The 24713-nt window shown below is 37.4% G+C and overlaps 1 protein-coding gene across 1 annotated transcript in view; it reads left to right on the top strand.

Annotated features, from left to right (window-relative positions):
• SNCB (synuclein beta) overlaps positions 1–23839 on the top strand; it is a 720540-nt gene extending 696701 nt beyond the window's left edge. Inside the window, exon 6 of the mRNA XM_044069350.1 lies at positions 23067–23839. Within this exon, the coding sequence (XP_043925285.1) occupies positions 23067–23099 (33 nt within the window). The 3' untranslated portion in view covers positions 23100–23839. The remainder of the gene's footprint in view (positions 1–23066) is intronic.
• The last annotated feature ends 874 nt before the right edge of the window (positions 23840–24713 follow it).

The raw sequence follows: 24713 nt of genomic DNA, 5'->3' as shown, positions 1-24713 counted from the left end.
ATATATATATATATATATATATATATCTATATCTGTGTATATATATATATATATATATATATATATATATATATATATATATATATATATATATATATATATATCTGTACATTCTTTATTTCATATATTTATTTAGTTTAAGTCTGTGGATATATATATCTATACACAAATGTATATATCCATATATAGACATTACGTGTAGAAACTAGCATTCATTTGCTATGCTGTGAGCGGATTACACATGCACAGGCGCACTTGCATTTCCTTATTGTGGGTTACGCACAGGCGCACATGCATATCCTTATTGTGGGTTACATATGTTTACTAAGTCTTTGTGCTTACGTGGGCTTTATTACTTGTGACAGTACCAGTAAAATATCTCTAATCCGGTTAACGTACATATGCGAAACACACGTTCACCTTTACATATTTAAATATCTGGACAGTACAGACGCATTCATTACACTTTAACATTATATGTGCTGTAGTCGTAGTTGAACCAGGACAGCATTCACGTTGGACGGATGCTGTAACCACTATACATTTGGTGTTCTGACTCATTTATATGCATACCCATAGTACATAGCTACATTAACATATGCCTCACCGCTTCACTTACGACACAGGCATCCATTCTCCTGCTGGGAAAAATGCGGTACTACATGTTACACATCCCCTATTCCCTACTGCTCTGGACCCAGACTGCATATTTCATCACTGCAGGGATATTCAGAACCCCAAGGCTTATAGTCCTGACACATACAAGTCTGTAATTATCAGGGTGTTCATGTGGTGATCTGGGTTTAGGCTTGTCTGCCTGGTGAACGGAACTGCCCTGACCGTGTTCAAATGTCAGACAAAGCACATGGACAGGGTTTGTCCATTTTAAACATTTTATCTGTGTTTACAGACACAGGTGTTTGGGCACCTGTCAGCAGCTTATGATGTTGGCAATACATAATATGGGTGGGGGTGGTTACAATACATAATCCACGGTGAGTGGTGTTCCCATTCACATTTGACTATTTCCTGTATTCATTCTTACGAGGGTTATTATTTTGCACATGACTTAACTATGAATTAACTACAGGTATGCAGTACTTCAGTCAACATATGAGACGGTTTGTTACACTATAAATGTACGGACCTCTGTAATACTGGGGACTACCCCACATCCTTCACAACATTTCATGCTTATGTACATACTATTATTCAGTGAAATTTCGAAGTTTGTGAGACCGGTAATTACATCTGTCCCTATTTGTCCACCCATCCTTTTAGGCTTTGTCCAGGTTTTGTTGCTGTAATAGGTTTCGAGGTGGTGTCGGTATGTGATTGAGTTGAATATATACTGTCGATAATTCAGTGGGGTGTAGGGTTACCACTTGTTCCTCTTTGTGAGGGGAGGTCCCACTTTGGACAGTTGTGTCCTGCGACGGCACCTAAGACATGGCAAATGTCCTGTGATTTTAAGACAATAATATATTTCTTATTTTCTTTACTAGTTGCATGATACAGGTATTTTGTATCTGGTACACATAACTATTATTTGGGATAGCATAAGCTATTCAAATGCTATGGAATAAGCTTTTATGTTGGCATACACGTGTAATTCTGTCCTTTGCACTGGCCAGGGGTATGTTTTATCCTGCAAATTCTCACATTTCTACAAGGGATGTCCCACCCTGGCCATCTGAACAGGTGGCAACCCTAGTGGGGTGACCTGCATGGTGGACAGCTGTTCCATCGTGCGTAGTATGTTTTGCATGTCTGTGTAGAAACTGAACAGTACCGTGACTACACATACATGTTTTGTCCAGATGTGTACAGTAATGGACACCGTGGTGTGTAAACAACTCTGAGGTTTCAACAGGTTACTTATCCCACGTGGGATGTTCACACATTTTGCCGGAACATTAACGCGTGGACATTTGGATTTACGTACCTGTGATGGGATGTTTACAATCGTGGGATACATATTTGCAATCTGGACACTGCCTAGGATGATACTTCCTACTACATATGGGGAATACTCACTATGTGCAGGTGTACGGATGTGCAAGGCTGGTAGCTGGATTTGGTGGACATTTGGACATGGGTGCGGGTTATGTGCTATACTGGGGTTGTTGCGTATTGCATTTGCATGCATGGGTTCTACTTTTGGATATCCCGGTTCCGCATATAGCATCCTATGTGTATGTGACGGTTACGTTCCTGTTCATGTGTTTAGCACATTTTAATATACATATGTTTGTGTGTGTTTGGTATACAATTTGGACTGTCAGGTTTCTTTACGGTTGTTATATAGCCACAACTGCCCTGCTGTGTACTATCACTACCACTGTGGGACTGCTGGTGACAATACCCATGGGGCTAGACGTGTGTATTGGCAGCGCGCTGACATGATGCGCTTCACTTCCTCTGGGTATAACTTCTGACAGTGCAGTACATTACGGACACACGATTTTAAATGTCATTTGTTCCATGGACGGAAACTCATATTATCTTGCGTGCATTTCTGTTTGGTTCTCCATTTTGTGTGGCCGGGAACTGTCTTGCATGCTTTGCATACGTTTCATTATCCACGGACACTGATAGGTGCGATTACTATTGCAGGCAGGCTATAATATTCAGCAGTTTAGGTTGCTCATCGCCAGCTGACATTGACACGCCTCCGGGCGCAACTTAGTAATGCCCCATACACTCGCGCACGAGTCCTATGCACGTGGATGTGGTAGCGGCGCACCTTCATTAATATGCATATGGCGCTACTACACCATTTATACGCCACACGGCCAGCGCAGGCCTTACACCGGCCTTGCGCCGAGCTTCATGAATCCGGGGGATAGTCTGATTCTATTGCATCTCAGAACATTATTATCAGAAGGTAGTTTGTTTTCTTTTAAGGTACTGCACTCAGTAAAGTATAGTTCAACAAACTGTAATTCACTGAACTACAGGAGTGCTGTAGAAAACACTGCACCTTGAACACGAGTGTATTAAAATTAAGTATCCTACAAAGGATTGCTTCTTGTAGTTATTCTAAATGTTTAAAATAATGGAATAGTGACCATACCTTCTGTATATTACATGCTGAAATATTCTACTGTTATCTGAGAAATGGCTGTCATTGCATTATGGGTTGAAAATTTCCACTCCTATGTACTGAGACATGCAGTTATTGGGTTGTCATATTAATAAGGTCACAAGAAGAAGTGGCATTGTTTAACTGTGGGATGCAGATATTTAAACTGATGTCAGTCATACATGGACACACTGTCAGTGTACATAAACTGAAATCACTCGGCCCATTTGTAAAAAAGAAAGTTTAGAGCTGACAAAAGCACACTATATGTACCTGTTGTAAAATTTCCTAAAGGTACTTGAAATGTGCTTATCAAAATCAATCAGTACTCCTTTGTGAATTATCAGCTCCAAAAGGGCCTTTAAAACCTTATAGTTAGTGCCACATTTCTTACAAATCATGTTGCCTAATGAGTCTAAAGAGTTTTTTTTTAATTACTTTTCTCTTCCCTTTACCTGTCCAGTGTGTGACTCCACTGCTGTTGATCAGCTCCATTTATTTCCCCCATGGGAAGCGAGAGACAATCACTGTGGGGCCATCATCCAAGAAACACTCAGTTTTTTTTCTAATGCTGTCCTAATAACACCCACCTCCCTGAATGGTGGCCTGATATGCATACCAGCTGAAGTGAGGATCTGCTGCTGAATGGTTGAAAGTGTGTGTAGACATCCACACATGTGCAAACACAGATGCAGCACATGCAAGTTGCTTAGCAGTGCCAAGCATATATTCCTGGGCCATATGTTCCATTCTCCTGCCAATTGTCACCACAGAAGGAAAATGAGCTATCTCCTTTCCTCCGGTATGGGCAGGCCAGTCACTCCTGACCTCCCTATCTTGTACAACACCTAGATCACAAGAAAACACAGACACTGGAATATGGACATGATGTAATACCAGGTCACCAGATTCAATTTTGTCATCTGTGTCCGTGTTAGGGCTTTATCCCTCAGTGCCTTAAAGCCCTTTCACTAAAAGGTTTAGCAGAGAATCAGATAACAAGACAGAACAGAAGAGATGCTTTACTAAAATGTACCTTACCACTGAGCTTTTTCTTCAGGATTCACCCTCATGCTTATAGTATTATTGCCTTCTGATAAAATGGTTTCAATTTTTTTAAAGGTCATTTATTTAGAAAGCTTGTTAGCTTACATGGAAAAACACTATTATATTGTTAGTCTATACCTTGAGTATCCCATACTTCTCATCCCTTCTTTTTCATTTACATTTACAAGGTTTAGCAAGGAAGTAAATGATGTACTGAATCTCACAGGATTAGAAAGCCAGGCTGCAGGCATCCTTACAAAGGGACATGTTGAGAGGAATGCTGGAAAAATGATATGCAATATATGTACATGACTAGTGTGCATGTCTGGCACAACAGATAGTAAGCATATAACTGTTTAATTACTGAAATTAAACATCATTTTTATAACAATTCACACTCATTAATGCCTACAAATACCAGTCTCATCATAGGACATGCTCTTGTGTAAACAATTTCTACACAATGACAGAAGTGGGTAGTGGCTAGAAGTACATGGCCTTTGGACTGAATAGCTTTATAAATTCTATGAAATAAATACTACATAAAAGTTCTCTGAAGCATTTGAGTCGAGGGCATGGCTCTGTGAAATTATTTGTATAGTTTCTTATTGTGTGGCATACCCACAGTGTCATCTGCACATTTCACGCATACCTCTCAACTGTCCAGATTTTTGCAGAACGCCCAGATTTTTGACTCACATTTTTGGTCTGTTCCTCATAAAATTTGTAATTTTCTGGCAAATCACTGGGATGATCTGAGGACTGAAGTCACTAAATACATAATGATAAACATTTGTGTTTCAGACAATAATGCCAAGATGAATCCTGTTATTCTAGCTACTTTCTAAGTTCATAAGACCAATATTTAAAATCCGTCCCTATTTTTGGGCCTTTGTTTCCCCATTCTGTCAGGCTTTGCCCAGATTTTTTGAGCTAAGAGGTTGAGAGGTAAGCAATACAGTCGTACTTAATTACCCTGCTCAAAAAGTACAAATGCTTCTAATTCACAGTCATGACACTAGAGGGCAGCAATTGCTCGCCTTTCTTAAGCCAAGGTTTACTTTCAGTGTCAAAGAACTCAAGATCAAGAGTTTAGAGGGCATTGGCAGTGTAAGGATCACGGCAAATAATTGAACACTTATCCATCACAAAAGTATAAACAAATTAGTGTGCTTAAGTGATGGCTGTGATGACACACACTGGCATCAAGGACAAAAGCAGATGTATGAAAAGGTTAAGAAATAACCATTTCAGTTTGGCACAGAGAAACATAGTCGTACATATTGAATAGTATAACTGTCGATGGTGTACATGGTGATGACAGGTAATGAAGGTGTGTATGGGTAATATGCATAATGGTGTACATAGGTGATTGTTTGATAAAGGGAAAATACATAAATGTGCCACAGCGATGTAAAGAGGTGACCTTTGGGCCTACATTATGACATAATGTTAAGCTGCGATATATCATTTGAATGAACAGTGACGTGTTACCATTCCAGGGATCACTGGTCAGCCTTACATGCAACAACTTGTCCAGCTTAAGAGAGTAAATCTAAGGAAATTCATTGACAGTTTTGAAGAATCTCATGGGGAAACTGCAAACGAGTTCAATGGTTTCTTTAATAACACATATAACCATACAGTCTGTGCATTTGCTAGAAAAATGCTGTGATGGGGAATTATTTAATATAATTTATATCAACAGACTCAGTTGTGGTAATATATATATATATATATATATATATATATATATATATATATATATATAAAAACACAGAACCACACACGTGTGTATACATACAGTGATGGGTATATTTAAAGAAAATGATAATTAGAGGCCATTATCTAAGAGAGCAGAAGCTAAGTTAAAAAGAAACACAAGAAAGTTATTCATCACAAACATGGCAATGGACTTCGAGAAAATTCTCCCATGATCTTTCTGACAATATTGTGTCAGGCTATACTGCAAGTATTCGAGCCAGACAGCAGGAACTACAAAAGCACTTCATTCACTGGCATTAAATGGAAAGCTATCTGTTTCTGAAATGGCTAGATGAAGCAAATGGTCCCACAGCTGACCTCCTCTTTTATGTTTTAGTTTTAAACTGCATCACGAATATCTGGAATAGCACAGCTGAAAGTTTTGGGCTACTTCAGGAAGTAAATAGACCAATTCAGAAAATAAACACGACCGTCTACAGCATATGTCTCCATATAAGTTCTATTAGACTTAATTAAGCAAATAATATATTAATGTTTACATGGTGCAAAGGGACAATCTGCCTTGTTGTTTGTAAGGGCATGTGTTTATGCCTTTTGCCACCTTGTATTTTCACAGATTGCAGGTTCTTGAGTGTTACTTAACTTAATTAGAAGATTGAAATGCTCCAATAAAGGGACAATAGTCTGGGCTCATTATATTTAAGATGTGGTCAATAAAAGTAAAATGAAATAAAAAATGAAAACAAGCATTTGTAAGTTTTGACTTGCCATGGATATGAAATGCAAAAGTGTATTTATTTTTGTCAAGTTGGCAGACAATACATATACCTTTTCCAGCTACAACCAAGGGTAAAAGTAATCATATCCGCCCACAAACATAAAGTTCTCTATATTGCTCAGTCATATGTGCCTTATAGGCATGTCTGGTGACTCACACTGAAATATGACCTGTAGAAGCAAGAGAGTTAGAAAAAGAGCTTGATCCTGTAGAATATTTTCTAGTGCCTCTAGTTAGACCCCTTTGGATAGCATTTAGCACAAGTCACATCAGGATGTAAAGCACTTTAGGTAGCTTCAAGATGTATTTCAGATTAGTAACTTCCATCTTTATCTCAGATAGCTGGCTGTGGCAGTACATTTGACAACATTGATGTACTGACATACATTTTTCTAGTTGAGACTCCTCAGGGACACAATGTAGACACATAAAAATATGGGCCAAAAAAAAAAAAAACTAAACCCGCATTGAACTAATAGCAAAAAACAGGCAAAAGCTTTATTTCTGTGATCAATTTTCACTAAAAATGAATTAAAATAAAAAAAAAATAAACCATACCAATACCAATACTGATACCACAGGTCGTGGTTTGTATGAACAGTGGGAGTACTGCAGAAAGTGTTTGTCAAAGGTTAGGTGCAGGGTTAGGGTTCGGGGTAGAATAATGTTTAACGTGTGTTTGTAAGATGAGTAGAGGGGCTTTGCTATAGATTTGAGAATAATCTATAGTCTTTACAGTATTTTGTAGAGGGTGATTTTTTGGAAGTGGACTTATAATAGAATGAGGACTTTAGAGAATTTATCGGTAGATTATGGATGTATGTGAGAGGTCTAGCTGTATGTCCTGTGGACATCTTTAGGGAGGCTGGGTGTAAATTGCTAAATTTTTCTCCTGAAGCTTTGTTTAGATTCAAAAGTAGTGGGTCCATATTAGAACACCGAACATTCATAATGTTGAGTGTTCTAATATCGAACCCTATGAATCAAAAATTTAAAACATCGAACATTCAGAACAACGAATTTTTTCCTAGGGAAAAAATTTGCTGTTCCAAAACACATATACACAACACAAGCACATCAAACAAACAGCAATCCACACACATACACCTAAACTCTTACACCTAACCCTACACTAAACTATACATACACCACTAACTATCCACTTACCTTAACCCAAATCCTAACCCTAAGGTCCGTCACTATCGCACAGTCACCTCACCGACACCCTAACCCTAACTCACCTAACCCGCCCTAACCCTCACATCCACACAATCGCACACTTACCTGAAGATGACCTGTAACTTTCCACCACAGTGCTGAAAATACCGAAGCAACAGAAACGGACAATCGAATTCTTTCCCTAGGAAAAAATTTGTTTTTCTGTTTCTTCGATATTTTCAGCGTTCGCTGAAAACGGGTCGATATTAGAACACTCTAAATTTTGAACGTTCGGTGTTCTAATATAGATCCAAAGTAGTTTATTTTTTAGCAGTTATTTCTTTAAAGTAGAAAGGTGGGTGGGCGAATGAAGCCAATGGGTATAGATATATTCAAAAGTAGTTTCTTTTTCAGCAGTGATTTCTTTAAAGTAGAAAAGTGTATGGCTAAATGAAGCCATTGAGTATAGATATGTGGCTTCAAAATCAGGTAAGGGTTGACTAGGAAAGGGACTCAATTAGTAATATTAAAAATTGTTTGCATTTCTGTTTGAATGAAGAATACTTGTTAGAAGGAAAGTTTAATTAGTTATATAAGGAATCAGGGGTGTAGCTAGGATTTTCAAATTTGTACTCACAGCTCTCAAACTGCTACCCCCCCCCCCAGCCAAGCTACGGCCATTCTCGTAATTTGCGGTTTGCTCTTTTAGTGTCGATGAAGAGGCATTCGCTGTAATGCCTCTTCAGTAATATAATATAGATTCACTCAAATTCGGGTCCTTGAATTGAAAATGAACCTGAAAGTCAGTTCTTTGAAAAATGCAGCATGGTAGTTGGGGTAGAGGATTCATGCTTTTGTTTTCTGTAACTAAGGTACAGGTTTTGAGTTTGAGTAAATTACTAACTACCTGGCTACCCCTAACTAGAGTGTTTCATTCACACACACACACCCCTACCTACCTCTTAGTGCAAGAAATATGGACAAAGCCTAAAATAAACAGGGACAGACATTAAATAATGTTCTTGTGAACTTAGAAAGTTGCTAGAATAACAAGATTTGTGCTAGTATGAGAAAGTTGCTAGAATAACAGGATTTGTGCTATTATGAATTTTTCTAAAGGACATGAAGTCTGAAACTCAAATGTTTGTCATTATTTAGTTCATACTTCAGTCTTCAATGATTTTCTAGAAAATCACAAAATGTATGAGGAACAGACAAAAAATATGGGGCAAAAATCTGGACATTCTGCAAAATTTGGACAGTTAAGAGGTATGCTACCTACCTACCTCACACACACACACACACACACACACACACACACACACACACACACACACACACACACACACCTCTCAACCTCTAGAGCAACAAACTCATAAAAAAACTGAGGCAAAGGCCCAAAAATAAGGACATTTTTTTAAATATTGCTCTTATAAACATAGAAAGATAATAGAATAGTAGTAGGTCTTGCATTAGTACGAATTTTCTTTTTTTTTTTTTTAATATTTTTATTCATTTCTAAAAACAAGAAAACATGAATGCAGGTTATTTATGACAATGAAGTATTTACAAATTATTTAAAAAGGTAGGCTAAAACCTCTAAACAGATATAGTACGAATTTTCTGAAAGGTATGAAATCTGAAACTCAAATGTCTGCCATTATTTTCTAACTTCAGTCTTTAACAATTTGCCACTAATTTGCCAGAAAACTGCAATTTTATGAAAAACTGACCAAAAATGTGATGCAAAAATATAAAATTGCCAGACAATTCAGCTGGGAACCTGTCAAAGAAGGGACACCATTTTAATATGAGCACAGTTAACTTGAGCAGCTGACAAAATTAGAGAATCTACATGCATTTCTGAAATAAAAGTAATGTATAACTCTGATCATTACAGTTATTTATAAAAGTAAACCCTCCACGTTTTCTTCCAAAATTGCTATTTTGCGGAGAGATTATTAGGGGGAGAGCAACATTTTGAGCCAAAATTGGGACAGTTGAGAGGTGTGGATATTCCTAATTCTATAAAGTGATTTATCTGCACATACCTCTCAACCTCTTAATACAGGAAATCTGGACAAGGCCAAATATATTGGGGGAACATACAAACAGTACTAAAAATTGACCTTATATAAACTTAAGACAGTTAATAGAATATCAGGTCTTGCTTTAGCATGCATTTTTCTAAAGATTATGACGTCTGAAACTTAACGTCGGTCATTTAGTGACTTCATTCATAAATGATTTGCCAGAAAAGTTTTATTTTGCATTTTACAGCACGAACACCAATAAATATATGTTGAACAAAGCAATGCAGTCTCACAATGAAACTAGACTTAGCATTAAAACCTCTCTGCCCTTGAAACTCACATTCATTGAGACAGCATTGAAACCCACATTCAAAGAAAATACATTTTGCCAGTGGCAGATAAAGATTAACTTTGGGCTGTTTTCAAATCATAGGCCCCTTGCACATGAAACATACACATGCTCTTTGATACACCTTCCATCATAAAAGTCTACTCAAACATCTACAGTCCACCAGTATCAGTAAATATGCACAATCTCTGAACTAGTAAAAGCCATCTACATAATTCCACATTAGAGAAATCTGTAACTAATGAAGAGGCTGCTGCTAGCAAACAATTTTATATTTCATGGTTTCATCTACAAATAATGTGCCTGTTGCCCTTGAGGAATAAATTGCCTATGTTGCATTAAAAACAATGATACGCTAGTAATATTGCAATAGGGAATGGATGGCAAACTGATAACAGGTTCATAGTTGCTACTAGATATCTTCGCCAAAACAGGCTACAGCATCCACCCCCCTTTACAACACAGTACAGTATCAGCAATGCATCTAACTACTGTGGGAGAAGAACCCCCAGCCTTCTGCATCAAAAGCAAGTATACTATCTGTTGTGCTATTAACAGTACAAGCAGAAGCATAAACTAAACTTAAGTTCCCCTGCAGCTCTCAGCTACTTGTAAAATGGGGGGGCAAAAGCCCAAAAATCAGGGACACATTTTAAACATTGCTTGTATAATTTTGGAAAGTTGCTAGAATAAAATGCTGCATTATCACCATGCATGTTTTGAACCCAGAACCATATGCACTATAGTCAGTGCAACATACCACTATGCTAAATCAGCAGTTTGAAAAATAGGAAGACAAACTTAATAGTAATAATTTAGATAGCTCTCAACCTCTTAGCACAAACAACCTGGACAAACAAAGCCAATAATGAGGGAATACAAGTTTAGTTCTCACTTCACACCTTAGCACAAACAGCCTGGACAAACAACAAAAACAACAATGGGAGAAATACAACTTCAGTTCTCACTTCTCACCATAGCTCACAACCATTATAAAAGCAAATCTGAACAAAGTTCAGAAATGGTGGTGGTTAGGGACTTTAGGCTCTTCTTACCCTGGAGCAAAGGTACAGGGTTTGAGCCTGAACACCTATAACCAGCAGGTGTATTATGTGGGGGGCATTTACACACACACACATACACCATTTTCACTTTAGAAGCTCAAAGTACTGAAATATCGAAATTCAGTATTTCGAGCCCATAAAGTAGAATCCTGAAAAGAACGAATACTCAGAAGCGCAAAATTCTAAATCTCACATACCGGAGATTTTGAATTAGTGCTTCTAATGTAAACAAACACACACCTTCCTCCCCACACACAAACACAAGCTCTGTCCTACATAAAAGAAGGGGGCAAGCCCACCTGCACCCCCACAACTGCCCACTTAAATATTATAACTCTGAGGTCGCACTATATATAAAAACACAACAAAACACCACCACACAAGCTACATTATCCTCACACACACATATCACAGCAACAAAATACACTAACACACACCACAGCCCCTACCTAAAACCCTTAAAACACTTACCTGAATCCATAACCACAGCGAAACACCAGAAGCACTAATTCAAAATCTCTGGTATGCGAGGTTTTCAATTTTGTGCTTCTGAGTTTTCATTCTTTTCATGATTCCACTTTATGGGCACGAAATACTGAATTTCGATATTTCAGTATTTCGAGCTTCTAAAGTGAATCCATATATATATATATATATATATATATATATATATATATATATATATATATATATATAAAGCCCATAATGTTGACTGTTATTTTCCTCAAATTTTCAAAACAAAAATAATGAAAATGAAAATCGAGAACCCCATAGTTTTTCCCAGGGCAAGTAAATACTTGCCCAACATGGAGAAATATGCCCTTTATGCCCTTTTGTCCATTGTAGTGTAATCAAAGACTTGGTATATATATACATATATATATATATATATATATATATATATATATATATATATATAGATATATAGTTATGTGGGGTGTGGGAGTGTAGCCCCCACCTAAGTGGGTTTCAAATAGTACAGTATGTTTTGTGTACTTTTGGGCAAGTGTTTACTTGCCCTCGGAAAAATTATATGGTTCAGGATTTTCATTTTCATTATTTTCATCTTGAGAAAATAATGTTCTGTTTGACATATGGGCTTTTGGTAATTGAAAGTAGATATATATATATATATATATATATATATATATATATATATATATATATATATATATATATATACACACACACACATATATCACAATAATGTATTTTAGCTTGCTACTGTCTACCACATAAAGTGCAACCCACTGCAACCCCCTGCCCACTCAGACATGCACATGCACTCACTCTCTTTCTCTTTCACACACACACATACATAAATGTTAACTGTATAAAAATAACGAAATATATACAATCCTGTGAACTCCTGTGAACTGATTGACAGTGGTACTAGCACTATTGACTTGTAATGCCCTCAGCAAAAGAGATCATGAACCTGTAAATGGTCCATCTCCCAGATCCCTGCTTGTAAATGTTTCATCTCCAAAGCCCCTTCTTACACTTATCAAGGGTATCAGAACTTGTCATAGATTTGGGATGCATGGCTAGGCTTAAAAAGGCCCTTGTGGTAAGCTTGAAAAGACATAATAATCTATATCTCACAGCACTCTAAGTATTGTTTGATAAACATAAAATTGATTAAAACATGCATTCCTGTTCTTTTTCCATCACAGTCCATCTACAGGAATTATTTCCTCATTGATTCTAAGATAGCTTGAGCCAATGGGAAACAGCCTCCTCTCCACTTTGTTGAACAGCTCAAACAGCCTACATTGAGGACACATCTCTGGCCACAGATATGGCAGTAATTACTGTACTAAGGAGTATTCACCTTATTCACTATTGTGGAATAGATACAGTACATGCAAAGACTGTTTAAAAAACAGCCCAGCTGAATAAATGGAGGAAGTCTTTCTTTTACAGAAACTACAACTCTTCTCTACTGATTATATATGGAGTTGCAAGTCTCAAGAACAGAAAGTCAACTATTTTAAATCAGAATTCAACATAAAGCATTCTCAGAATAGATTTTCATTTGGCAGAGCTGTATCCCAATAGTCCTTTATCAAGAGACAACCTTGCAAAACATAGACAAAGGTAAGATTACCAGATATGCTGAAGGAAGAGAAGAACCAATGAACATTGTTTTTATAACATGTAGATTATTTTAGTTAAGAATGAGGAGCAAATCAAATGCGGTGCCTTGCTCACTGTAAGACCCTTACTATGTGAAAACAATAATAATGTTAAAACTGACTACTGTAATCTTAATAAAGTATTCAGCATTCCTAAGGCTTTGGTCAGCCAGTGGCAGCCTGTGGAAAATTATTACAACCTTGACTTAAGGTATGTCACTTTGCATCTTTCTGAAAATGCCACAGAGGGTTTACTTTCAGATGGATAAGTCTATCATATCTGAACTGTGTCTATCCATCATTCTTTGGAAACATTAAAATCGTTTCCTTGGAGACAGATTAATTTCCAATATGAGCCTGTAAGTTGTCCAGATAAGTCAGTGCTCTACTCTAGTAAACTAATACAAATAAATAAATAAAAATGTGTATGGCTCAGGATCTGATGTCACATTTAGTAAAAAGTTAAAATTGTAAAGGAAAGTTAGCTGGCAACCCAAGAATTTGACTGGGACTTTTATATACTCCAGTTTGATGAGTAATACAGCACACATACTCTCTAGAAAGGTGCCCTGCAGTCTTGTTCTGTAAGCATGCTAACATTGTCATCAAAGGTGTCTTTTCAGAATTTTTGAATAGGTACGAATACTCATCATCTTTAGAAATTACCAGATGTTAAGAGGGCAAACATTATGATTACCAATATGTGTGTTTTTCAGCTGACTAGGTTATAATTTTTATCAACTTAAAACTTGTAATAATACTATTCTATATTTAATTTCATTGTTCCATTTACTGTGCATTTTGCAGACAGTATTCTATTGATTCTTTTCAGAATCGTGATTCCTTGATGCATATTCATTGTATAAATAAATGCATTTTACATATAAAGTGCATAGCAATATTACTCCTGTTAGTGTAGCTGTTTAAGCCTTTACTACAAACCTACGCAAGTGCAGGTAAGAAAGAAAAACGCTGTTGTTATTCCCTTGTTTACCTTAGCAATGGGTCACAGATCTGTTTTATACATATATATATATATATATACATACACACACACACACACACACACACACACACACACACACACACACACACACCTTGAATAAGCGATTGTTCACATACAAAAAACTGGAATAAGCGATCGTTCACACACAAAAAACTGAAATAAGCGATCGTTCACACACAAAAAACTGGAATAAGCGATCGTTCACACACAAAAAACTTGAATAAGTGATCGTTCACATACCCTTCACATAATAAACTTGAATAACACACAAATAGCCACTTGCAATCTTTCACTAAAGCCTTTGCATACACACTGTGCACTTACTTCGATTGCTTTCCAACTCAGATAATCCTGCTCTTGCCTTCCAACTCCGATAATCCTGCTCTTGCCTTCCAACTCCATTTGCTTCCATCTCCGATAATCCTGCTCTTGCCTTCCAACTCCATTTGCTTGCTTTGGTTCCCGCTCACAGCCAGCCAGCCGGACATGATGTGAGCTCACTTCTGACTGGCTGGTATCCTCCTTAAAGAGCCAGCACCTCCTTAAAAAGGAAAGGGAGAAGAAATATGCACGTACATTTTTTTTCAAAAATGCTACCCCCTTCTAAAAAAGTTGTACTGAAATCAGTACAGTGCGTACGCCTCCCGACGTCCCTGTAAGGGATCAGTAACTGGGCAACATATTTTTGTTATTTATTTCTAAATTTGTTTTGGGGAGGTGGAGAGGGAATTTAATTTTGCCTTCTGTTAAGGATTTTTTTACATTTTGTTCATTTATTACACATTATGACAGGTACTGTTCTACATTTTGGAGAAAGAAGGTTAAGTGCTATGAGAAAATTAGTATAGTCTGATTTCTTGAAACACACAAGGATTGAAACAGGTGACCAATGCCAGCATTTTGAAATCAACATAATGAAAATTTCACAGAATAAAAAAAAAAGGGATTGTAAAAGGAAACTAGTAGTTTCTATTTAGGATTGATTAACCAAAATCCAGCCACTAAATTCAGACTTACTTTGTCCAGATAATGATAGTATAACTGAAAGAGTTTTAGCAATGTCTATGGCTGGGGTTAAAAGTCAAGGTTAGGTTTAGCATGCATTAGTGAGGACAGGTAGATGGACTTGCCCTGCTGTGAGTAGGACATAGACTGTGTATGTCAGTCGTGTTGTTGTCTTTCGGCTTTTCCCGGTTAGGGGTCGCCACAGCGGAACTCCGGTCCGCTAATGCTTGACTGTGTATGTCAGTATTATATTTAATTATTCTTTAAACTTTCTATTTCTGAGCTGATTTCTCTATTTCTGGCTTTCAAGTGTTCTTTTACAAAGACTGTGATACTACCACCTATCATAGGAGGTTACATTTAAATAGTTGAAGTCCTAAAAGATCAACCTGCAAAATGTTGATTGCAGCATATGAAACATATAAAACACCAAAACTGAACATATAGAAAGAGGTACAAAATGTCCTCACCAAAACTGAAGAGAAAAAATATGAACTTCTAACCCTGCCATTAATGTATTTGGTCAGAATTGTAGTGGTGTTATGGGAAGGGTTTTTCCTAAGGTTCAATGTAGGGTTGCTATTAGGGTTAGCAGGTATAAGTAAGTTGCTGCCTAAGTTTATCCTTGGGCATCTTTGTAAAGCTTGAAAAATCCAGAATGGAACCCTCTCGAAGTCTAGAGTTCATTAGATGCCATCTGGCCACAAGCTTAAAAGTTGCAAAACTTTAGAATTGCAGAATTCTCTCCCTCTCTCTCTCTCTCTGATCCCTCTTTTCCAAGCTCCTTCATGTGACTTCATGTCCAGCTTCTCTGACCCTGCAAGTATTAGATATGATGGCAGCTTCTATTATTCCAGTCCCGTATGTCATATTTCATATGAGAGTATTACAGTGGAACTTGAGAATCCTATGGTCTCATTATCTACAACCCCTCAATGTGCACATACAACTTTCATCAAATGACATTTACAGTGGTGGATACGGTTGCCCTCAGTAACAGTAGGATGGTTTTCACCTCTCTGAGGCATTTTGAGGGACGTGGTCTCAACTAATTGCTCATTTTCATATCAGTGTCCTGTAGATGAGTGTGGGTATTCTAGCATTGCAGACTCCACAGGACATTCTCATCTAAGATGTGATCTCTCTCCACAAAGACAGTGCTTTAATAGTGTACTATATAAACAAACAAGGAGGAACTGAAATATACCCACTCTGTTGAGACACCATGAAGGTATGACAATGGGCAATGTCTTCACAGACATTTCTGATAAAAATGCTTTTCCTAGAATAGACCACACTCTCAGTGAACAGGCAAAGCCATTGCATATTGGTGTCTCATGAGTGGGTCCTTCAGTTTATCAGTAGCCCAGATGATATTTGCTATTTGGTACAGCCTTGCTGTGACCTCTTCACATCTCCAACTAATAACAAGTACAACAACTATGTTGTCTTAATTCCTACACAGTGACAGAAACCCGGGGATGTTCTGTTCCTTCCTTGAACAACGGACTATTTTATGCCTTCCCTGTTCTTCCTCCCATGACAAAGCTCCTACAGAAAGCATTCTTATGCAAGGCCTCATTTATCCTCATTACCTCCTTGGCCATACAAATTTGGTTGCCCAGGCCTTGGCCTCACATCAAGAAACAGCCCTGGCTGATAGATTATTTTCCATATCTATTGTATTACCTGTCCAGCAAGCCTAACCTGGGCATTTCCTCACTGAAACTAACTGCATGTTTTCTCCAGTTCTCATGATGTCCAATGGTTCTTTATCTAACTCTCATAAAGACACAACTAGAATAATCTGCAAGAACATCAAGGCATGAGCTTCTTCTTAGTTCCTTTTCCTTCAGTCCTACAGATTCTAGCCACCTTGTTTGACTTTGACTCTTGTTACTCCACTATCAAGGTTCAGTTGGCAGCCATATCTAATTTTTACAAAGGCTTCAATTCAATATTCTTACCTTTCCAAAATGTCTTCGTAGTATTTCTTAAAGTGTTGCGATGTTATCACCAGGGGGAATATAGAGGGAAGTGATACATATGGATTTGTGGTTGTTTATTTTTAATAATCCTATTGTTATTTCAGCGTTGGCAAAGGTTGAAATTGTATTGGTGTAGGGGGTTATGGTGTGGGAGGAGGGGAAAATTATAGCTATACCACCTCCTTTTTTGTGGGCTTGGTCATTGCAAATCATTTGGTAACCAGATGGTAGGATTTCATTATCTTTTATGAAGGGTTTGAGCCAGGTTTCAGATATGGCGGTTATGTCAGGGTGGTTATGGGAGAGCTATTCATGGAGGTTAGGGATTTTGTTTCTTATACTTTGGGCATTGAGTGTAGTGAGGCAAAAAGACTTAGGATGTGTGGGTTGAGAGGATTGTTTGGTGGCTTTACTGTTGGAGGCAAGTCCGGGGTTGGGGTGGATGTCACCGGCGAGTGAGAGAGAGATTTGGTGGAGGAGAGAGGTAGATAGGTGGGGAAGGGTGGTAATGTTGATGTGGGAGTATTGATATTTTGGAATGATGGTTCAGAGGTGAGTGTAGAGGGGGAGGAGGTGGAATAGTTTAGGTTTGTAAAGGTAGGAAGTGTTGAAATTAAAGAGTTCGTGTAAGATGGATGAGTAAGAGGGGGGAGTGTGGATGGTTGTATGATGCTTTGGAGTGCGTAAGTGGGGTGAGGTAAGGGTAGGGAAGTTGTGTGAGATAGGTCAGACAGGTTAGAGAGAGTAGTATGGGTATTGGAGTAATTTTGAGAGTTGATGAGAAGAACATTGTGGGAGGAGTTGGGGAGAAGGTGGAGATTTTGAAATTTGATATGTGGGTGGAGTTTGATTGGGGCTGATAGGGAATTGGATTGAAGAGAGGATGGGGAGGAGTTAGTGTATATATAAAAGTACAGGTAATGGGGTGGGTGGGAATAGGGGGTAAGGTAGAGGAACGGAGTGAGCCCACAGGACGAACAGAGTGGGAAGAGCCAAGAAAGGTGTGAAGTCCAGAAAAAACAATCAGTGGCCTGAAGTTGGAAAGGTGCTACAGCCAAGGAGAAGGTATGCAGTTTAGAACTTTCTTATTTCAAAAATTGCAAAGGTATACATATCAGATTATTGGAGAGAAAAAATGAGAAAGAGGTGGAAAAGTAAATACAATACGTAAGTCATGAGGCTGGTTATAGAGGATGTACTGCAAGTCTTTTTTTTAAACTTTACAGTCAAAATCAATGGGTGTATGTTGCCACCTATTGGCGAGAGGAGGGTGGTACACTGGAAGTAAAAGATACATCGAGACTCGAATCTGCATTAATAAGTTTAAAAAGAAGCAGTTAGGGGAATATTTTGAGAACTTGGAAAGGGGGAATAAATGCCAATGGACTGCAGTAGGCTGCTATCGCGCTCACCTTGGCAGAGTGCTGCTCAAGTCTATAAAGATTGTACTAAAGTATGCTACAAATTATTTATACAGGTACATACACTTAGGTTTCTTTGTAGGAGGGAGACTACACCCCTTGGTTAGGTAGTGTTGGTTTGAGCCTGGGGAGCAGGCTATCCAAGGACATCTTCACAATTAGAGGTTGACACTCCTGTATGGCAATTGAGTAGCGGGACCACCCAATGGAAAGAGCTGAAAAGAGAGAAAAGAAAAAAAAATCAGTAAATGAGGGGCAAGGATGGGGGGGGGATTAGGCTGAAGGATAGGGCTGAAAGAGGAGAGAGTAGGTCGGGAAAGGTAGTACTAGAGTATACTGTAGGGAGAGGAGAAGAGAGAAAAAGAAAGAAAAGAGGGTAGGTAGTGGAAGAGGAATGTAAAGCAGAGAGGTAGAGGAGTTGGAGGCAGACCAGCAGTGCATATAGATAGGTCACAATTAATGTATACTCTATCGTAAGTCCAAGGAGAACAACTCCAAACACAAAGAGTAAGATTGCTATGTCAAGTACAAACTTAAAATATCAACCATCATTTGAGCATCCCATGAGGTAACACTATAGCAAATCACTTAGTTAGCAATGTAACATTGTAAAGAATTTATAAGTGAAAATTCTGAGAAATTAACTTAATAGCAGACAGCTTTGGCAGTATTATAGGTCTTTTAGGGCATGAAAACAACCATGCAATAAGCGGAATCTAATGTAAAAACAGCTTCTGATGAAAGAATAACAGCAGTTTCAATGCAGACAATATTAAATGTAAAATTGTAGTCGCTAGAGTCTAGGGTAATATACAGCTTCTAGTGGATGATAGTGAACATTGCTAAGCATCAGAAAGTAAAATAAGGCTAAATTACAGCAGTCGCTATGAGTCTAGCAATTAATGCAGCTTTTAGAGAAGAGCACAAACACTTTTAAACATATTGTAAAATCTAGCATTAAATGCAACTATTAGAGTAAAATAACATTTTTAAGTATATGGTATAAATCTAACATTGAATGCAGCTTTTACAGAAGAGAAAAAAACACTTTTAAGCATATGGTAAAAACAGCATCAGTCGCAAAAGTTGTACAAGGCTAACAACAGCTGTTGCAGTGAATCTAGTGATATATGCAGCTTCTATTGAAAAGTAAAGGCACTCCAATGCATATGGCGTAAACAGTTTCAGACACTCAGCAATGATGCCATGAGCACATGAAATACGTTACAGTGTTACAGCAACAAGTTTTGAGCAAAACTCCAACTCCGGAGGTGAGAACAGAGATATTAGTATAGCTATTGAACAGCTATGTTAAATGGAAGTAGCTACAGATAATGAAAGAGTTTCAATTGTACAGCGTTACAATTCTACATTGGTGCACTTACCGAGAAGCAAGACAAGCAGCCTAGCCGCAGGACTGATGCAGGGGGTAGATTTTTAAAAATGGCGCCACTGCTAGCATCTCTGTAAAGTAAACTTCAGGGCAGAAATTAGACTTGGGGGTGGGGATAAGGTACAGCAGGAGTGGAATGGGAATAGGAGCAAGGGGGAGGGATGTAGAGCCAAGAAAGGTGTGAAGTCCAGGAAAAACAATCAGTGACCTGAAGTTGGAAAGGTGCTACAGCCAGGGAGAAGGTATGCAGTTTAGAACTTTCTTATTTCAAAAATTGCAAAGGTATACATATGAGATTATTGGAGAGAAAAAATAAGAAAGAGGTGGAAAAGTCCACAGAATCTGTAGTGTAAGGCAGAGAGAATTCTAAATACAATACTTAAGTCATGAGACTGGTTAGAGGATTTACTTCTAATTCTTTTGGTTAGAGGATTTACTGCAGGTCTTTTTTGTTTTAAACTTTACAGTCAAAATCAGTGGGTGTATGCTGCCACCTCATAGCAAGAGGAGGGTTGTACACTAGCAAGTTTGATAACCATCATCAAAATTTACTCTGTTGGTGATGTTTGTGCTACAGCTACATGGCCAACAATGCATACATTTATCAAGCAATACAAGCTGGCCATAATATCCAGATGATCTTCCTTTACTTCCACTGTCCTCAAGAATATCCATACCATGATGGTATCCAGGAATATAAGTAGTTGCAGATTTTGTCTCAGTAGTTGAGCGGACAGCGGGGATAATACCACAACACTGGATCTTCATTAAACCACTCTTTGCATCTTGGCATCCTACCTTCCTTCCCCCCTCCAAAATGCCTCTTCCTGGCTTCTGCACAGAGCTGGTGAAGTCAATGTCTGAAGCCTATTCTCAGTTATTATTCTTGGTTATCCCATCAGCAGCTTATTATTTTTTGAGGCAAACTCAGTCTGAGGGGCTAATCTGCCTCATGTACGTTTTGGGTGAAGGTAGGAGCTGAAGTGCAGGACTGAACATAAGTGGCTCAGATATGCTATGATGGTGGATTCCCTAACAGTCGGGTTGGATGGATTGGAATAATGAAGGTCCAGCATTATGGTAAGTAAGCAATTTCTGTTTTTGTCTTGTTTCACACATTGAAGGCTATATATTCACAATTTCTCCAAGTAATAAAAAATAACCTTCTATCCAAAATGTCAACCTTTCTCGCTAATAACATTTGTATTTACATTTATACCTGAAGATCTTTCACGGTATGTTTGGAGCAAAGTATAGCATGTTTGTTTCATCTCTTCACATACCCCTACATCTAAAAAGGATAAGTGAAGAACAAAAAAATGTAGTTCCACAAACATGTAGTCTACATACTATTTTGTCCACAGTATTGTAGATACATGCATAGATAACATAATGTCCCTAAAAGCTGTAATAGGAGTATTAGAAGCAAACCTTGTTTTGTCATCCATGATAAAGTAGGTCTTTAACTTATTGCTTGTAGTACTCCCCTAGAAAGAAAATATACTTCTGTAACCTGACTTGTGTTTTACTTTCTCTATAAACCTGGTGCTGTTTCTATATTTGTTGAAGGTGCTGCATTTTGGTTCTACCAGTATCACTATTAATATTCTTATTGTTCTTGGTGGCTGCCAAAAAAGAGCAATTATTAGAAAATGAAAATCAAAGTCTAAACCACCACATTAGATATAGTGAATATAGCAAGAACGATAAAACATTTGGAAATGGGGTCTTTAGAAATTGGTAGGAGCAAATTACATAGAAAAAAATGGGAATTGTGGGAAAAATACATGCAGAATAACATAGCTACACGCTCTAGGGACCTATACCTTGTCACCACAATAAACAGAACATGCCGGAGGGATAGATTCCTGTCCCAGAGACTTCCCATACTCTGGAACAAACTACCTATCTATATCAAACAAAGGTCCTCATTAGCACTCTTCAAGAAAAATCTTGATGATTGGATGGGAGATAGGAAATTCACCCTGGGGATCACTTCTGTGGCTCTGCTTGACAGGGGTACAAGAAAACAATTTTCTTGGGTGGCAAAAGCCAGGGTATCGTTTGGCTAGGCTTATATAGGCCCTAGGGCCAATAGCCTAGTACCTACCTATGAACCTATGAATGAGGTTTAATAGAAGGTAGGATTTGAATGAGCTATGTAATCTTTGACAATGACTGGACAGAAAGTGATGTATAATGTTTGTAGCTATAATATGTCAATATGGTTCGTTTTCACTTATATAAATGTATGATTGTGCCATAAGTGATAGCTTAATGATGTTTCTTCTTTAAAAAAATATTCTTATTGCTGCCTTTTCAGTGTTGCTATAAAGATCCATCTGCAGACTTATTTTGTAGAAACATTACATTAATCTTTGTACGCACATATACACGAGCAGATGCACACAATAATCTCAAGATCAGCACTCTTATCGATAGCAGTCAAAATGCCTTTTGCTTCTATGACAAACACTTAAAATATCTAAGTAAATATATGGATCAAAAGCTAAATAAATCAAAGAATGCCTTCAAATAAACCCAAAACAGGAATAGAACACGTGTAGTGTTATAGAACAGTCTTAATTTTGGCTTATTGCTTGTTTAAGCATAAACTCTTGTTTGTTCTTGATTCAGCACTAGTAAACACAACATATCGACAGTGTAATATGTCTGTACATAATAAACCACTCATAACCTTCTCTCCAAGTACACAGCAAATGCTGGAACTGGGAGTAATAAATTAATTGCTCCTCCAGTTCAAGGACAGAAAGAATGTACAACTTTTATGCTTGTTAGACGTTCTGACATTTTTGGTGCAATCTGTGACTTTTTTTTATAATATCTATACATTTTCTTTCTTTCTTTTTTTATAGGATGACTATCAGGAATATGAACCAGAAGCATAGATGGGTTCCTTCACATTCCAAACAGCAGCACAAGAGAGAAAATGAAATCCTTTTCTCAAATCCATTCCATCATCACCAAAAACACAATAGAACACTTAAACTAGTCCATTCCATATATCCTACAAAACAAATTTTCCTTGCAGCTACTATTCAAACACAATAAATTCATTGTTTTGTAATGTGGTCATTTGTGTGTTGAAAAAAAAAATTAAAATGACAAATTTTTAGAAGTCCTGGTTTATTTCCTTGTTTCCCTCCCAATGAAATAAGCCTAGGACATGGTGGGTGGGGGCTGTGCGTGAATTTTGGCTCTTTCTTTCCTTATGTGTGTATGTGAGTTCTGTATTTTTAAAACTTCAAACTTTAAGGTAATAATAATAATGATAGTAATAATATATTAAAAGTAAAAAAAAAAAATCAGTCTAGCTGTATATTGCTTGTATGTGATTTTTTTCAATGTTATCATAGGTTTTTATACATTCTCAGTTTTAATGCTCTTGGCAGATTCATTCCATTACAAGAAACTAAAATGAAGAGACACGACATTAGACAATATACACTATTGTTGCAGGAAACAAAAAACAAAACAAAAAAATGTCCAATTTTGTCTGTGACTAAAGAACGAAAGGTTTTCCACAGTGGTCATGTGTTCACTTCTCACATAAAACCATTGATGTCTATGTGTTGATTAGTGCAGACATGGTTGTCTGTGTAATAAAAGAAATGCAAAAAACATGAAACTGTGTTAGAAGTCTTATTTCACTGATTTCTTGCAGTCACTACTAATTAGACAAAAGTTTAGCATGAATATGTGATGATGGAACAATTGTGTTAAATAAATTAGTATCTTGCAGTTCACTATACGTTTTAAATTACAAATGAAGGAACACTTACATTTTTGTTAGACCTTATGGAATAGAAGTTTATTAGTATAAAGATCATTTAGCTCTGTTCACAAAGTATTGGAGTTAGTTTTGGCTATTAAGTTACTTATTCATAACAGGCAGATTAATACTTTGAAAAAAAAAACAGTGTGATGCATTGAGTACCATGTTTTCCTTGACATGGGAAAGGATGGTATTAAATTCATTGTAGCTTTTGATTGCTGTCTAACATGTACATTATTATAATCTCGGATAACTTACAGACTGAGAGCAGAATTGCATGTAGTATCAGTTTTCAAAGTGACAGGTATTTACATATTCACATTGCTACAGTTAAAGCAACTAAGGAAGTACTAGGTATGCAGTCTAGGAGACTATTAAGGAGCCTAACCTATAATACCATTTCCCCAAACGATGGATTTCTGACACTGGAGGGGAGTATAACTGGGGCATGGCACTACTGAGAGTGTCATCCTCTGGATGAGACGTTAAACTGAGGCTCATCTATCTGAGTTAATGGTAGCACAGGTTGACAGAAAAGATCCAGTAGCACTTACTAAAAATGGAGGGGCTCTTTCTTTATATACAAAACCACAATGCAATAAATAATAAATTATATTAACATGAACAAAAATAAATAAATAAATAAGCACATCAAAAATACCACAGATAAAAAAAGTTTACATGGATAAAAAATGATATTTATGTAAGATGTATTATCCCCACTGCT

This window comes from Protopterus annectens, chromosome 4.part0, assembly GCF_019279795.1.
Source record: "Protopterus annectens isolate FY-2018-M chromosome 4.part0, PAN1.0, whole genome shotgun sequence".
NCBI lineage: Eukaryota > Metazoa > Chordata > Ceratodontiformes > Protopteridae > Protopterus > Protopterus annectens.
The sequence above is the reverse complement of the archived record's forward strand: the minus strand, read 5'-3'. Positions and strand labels throughout refer to the sequence as shown.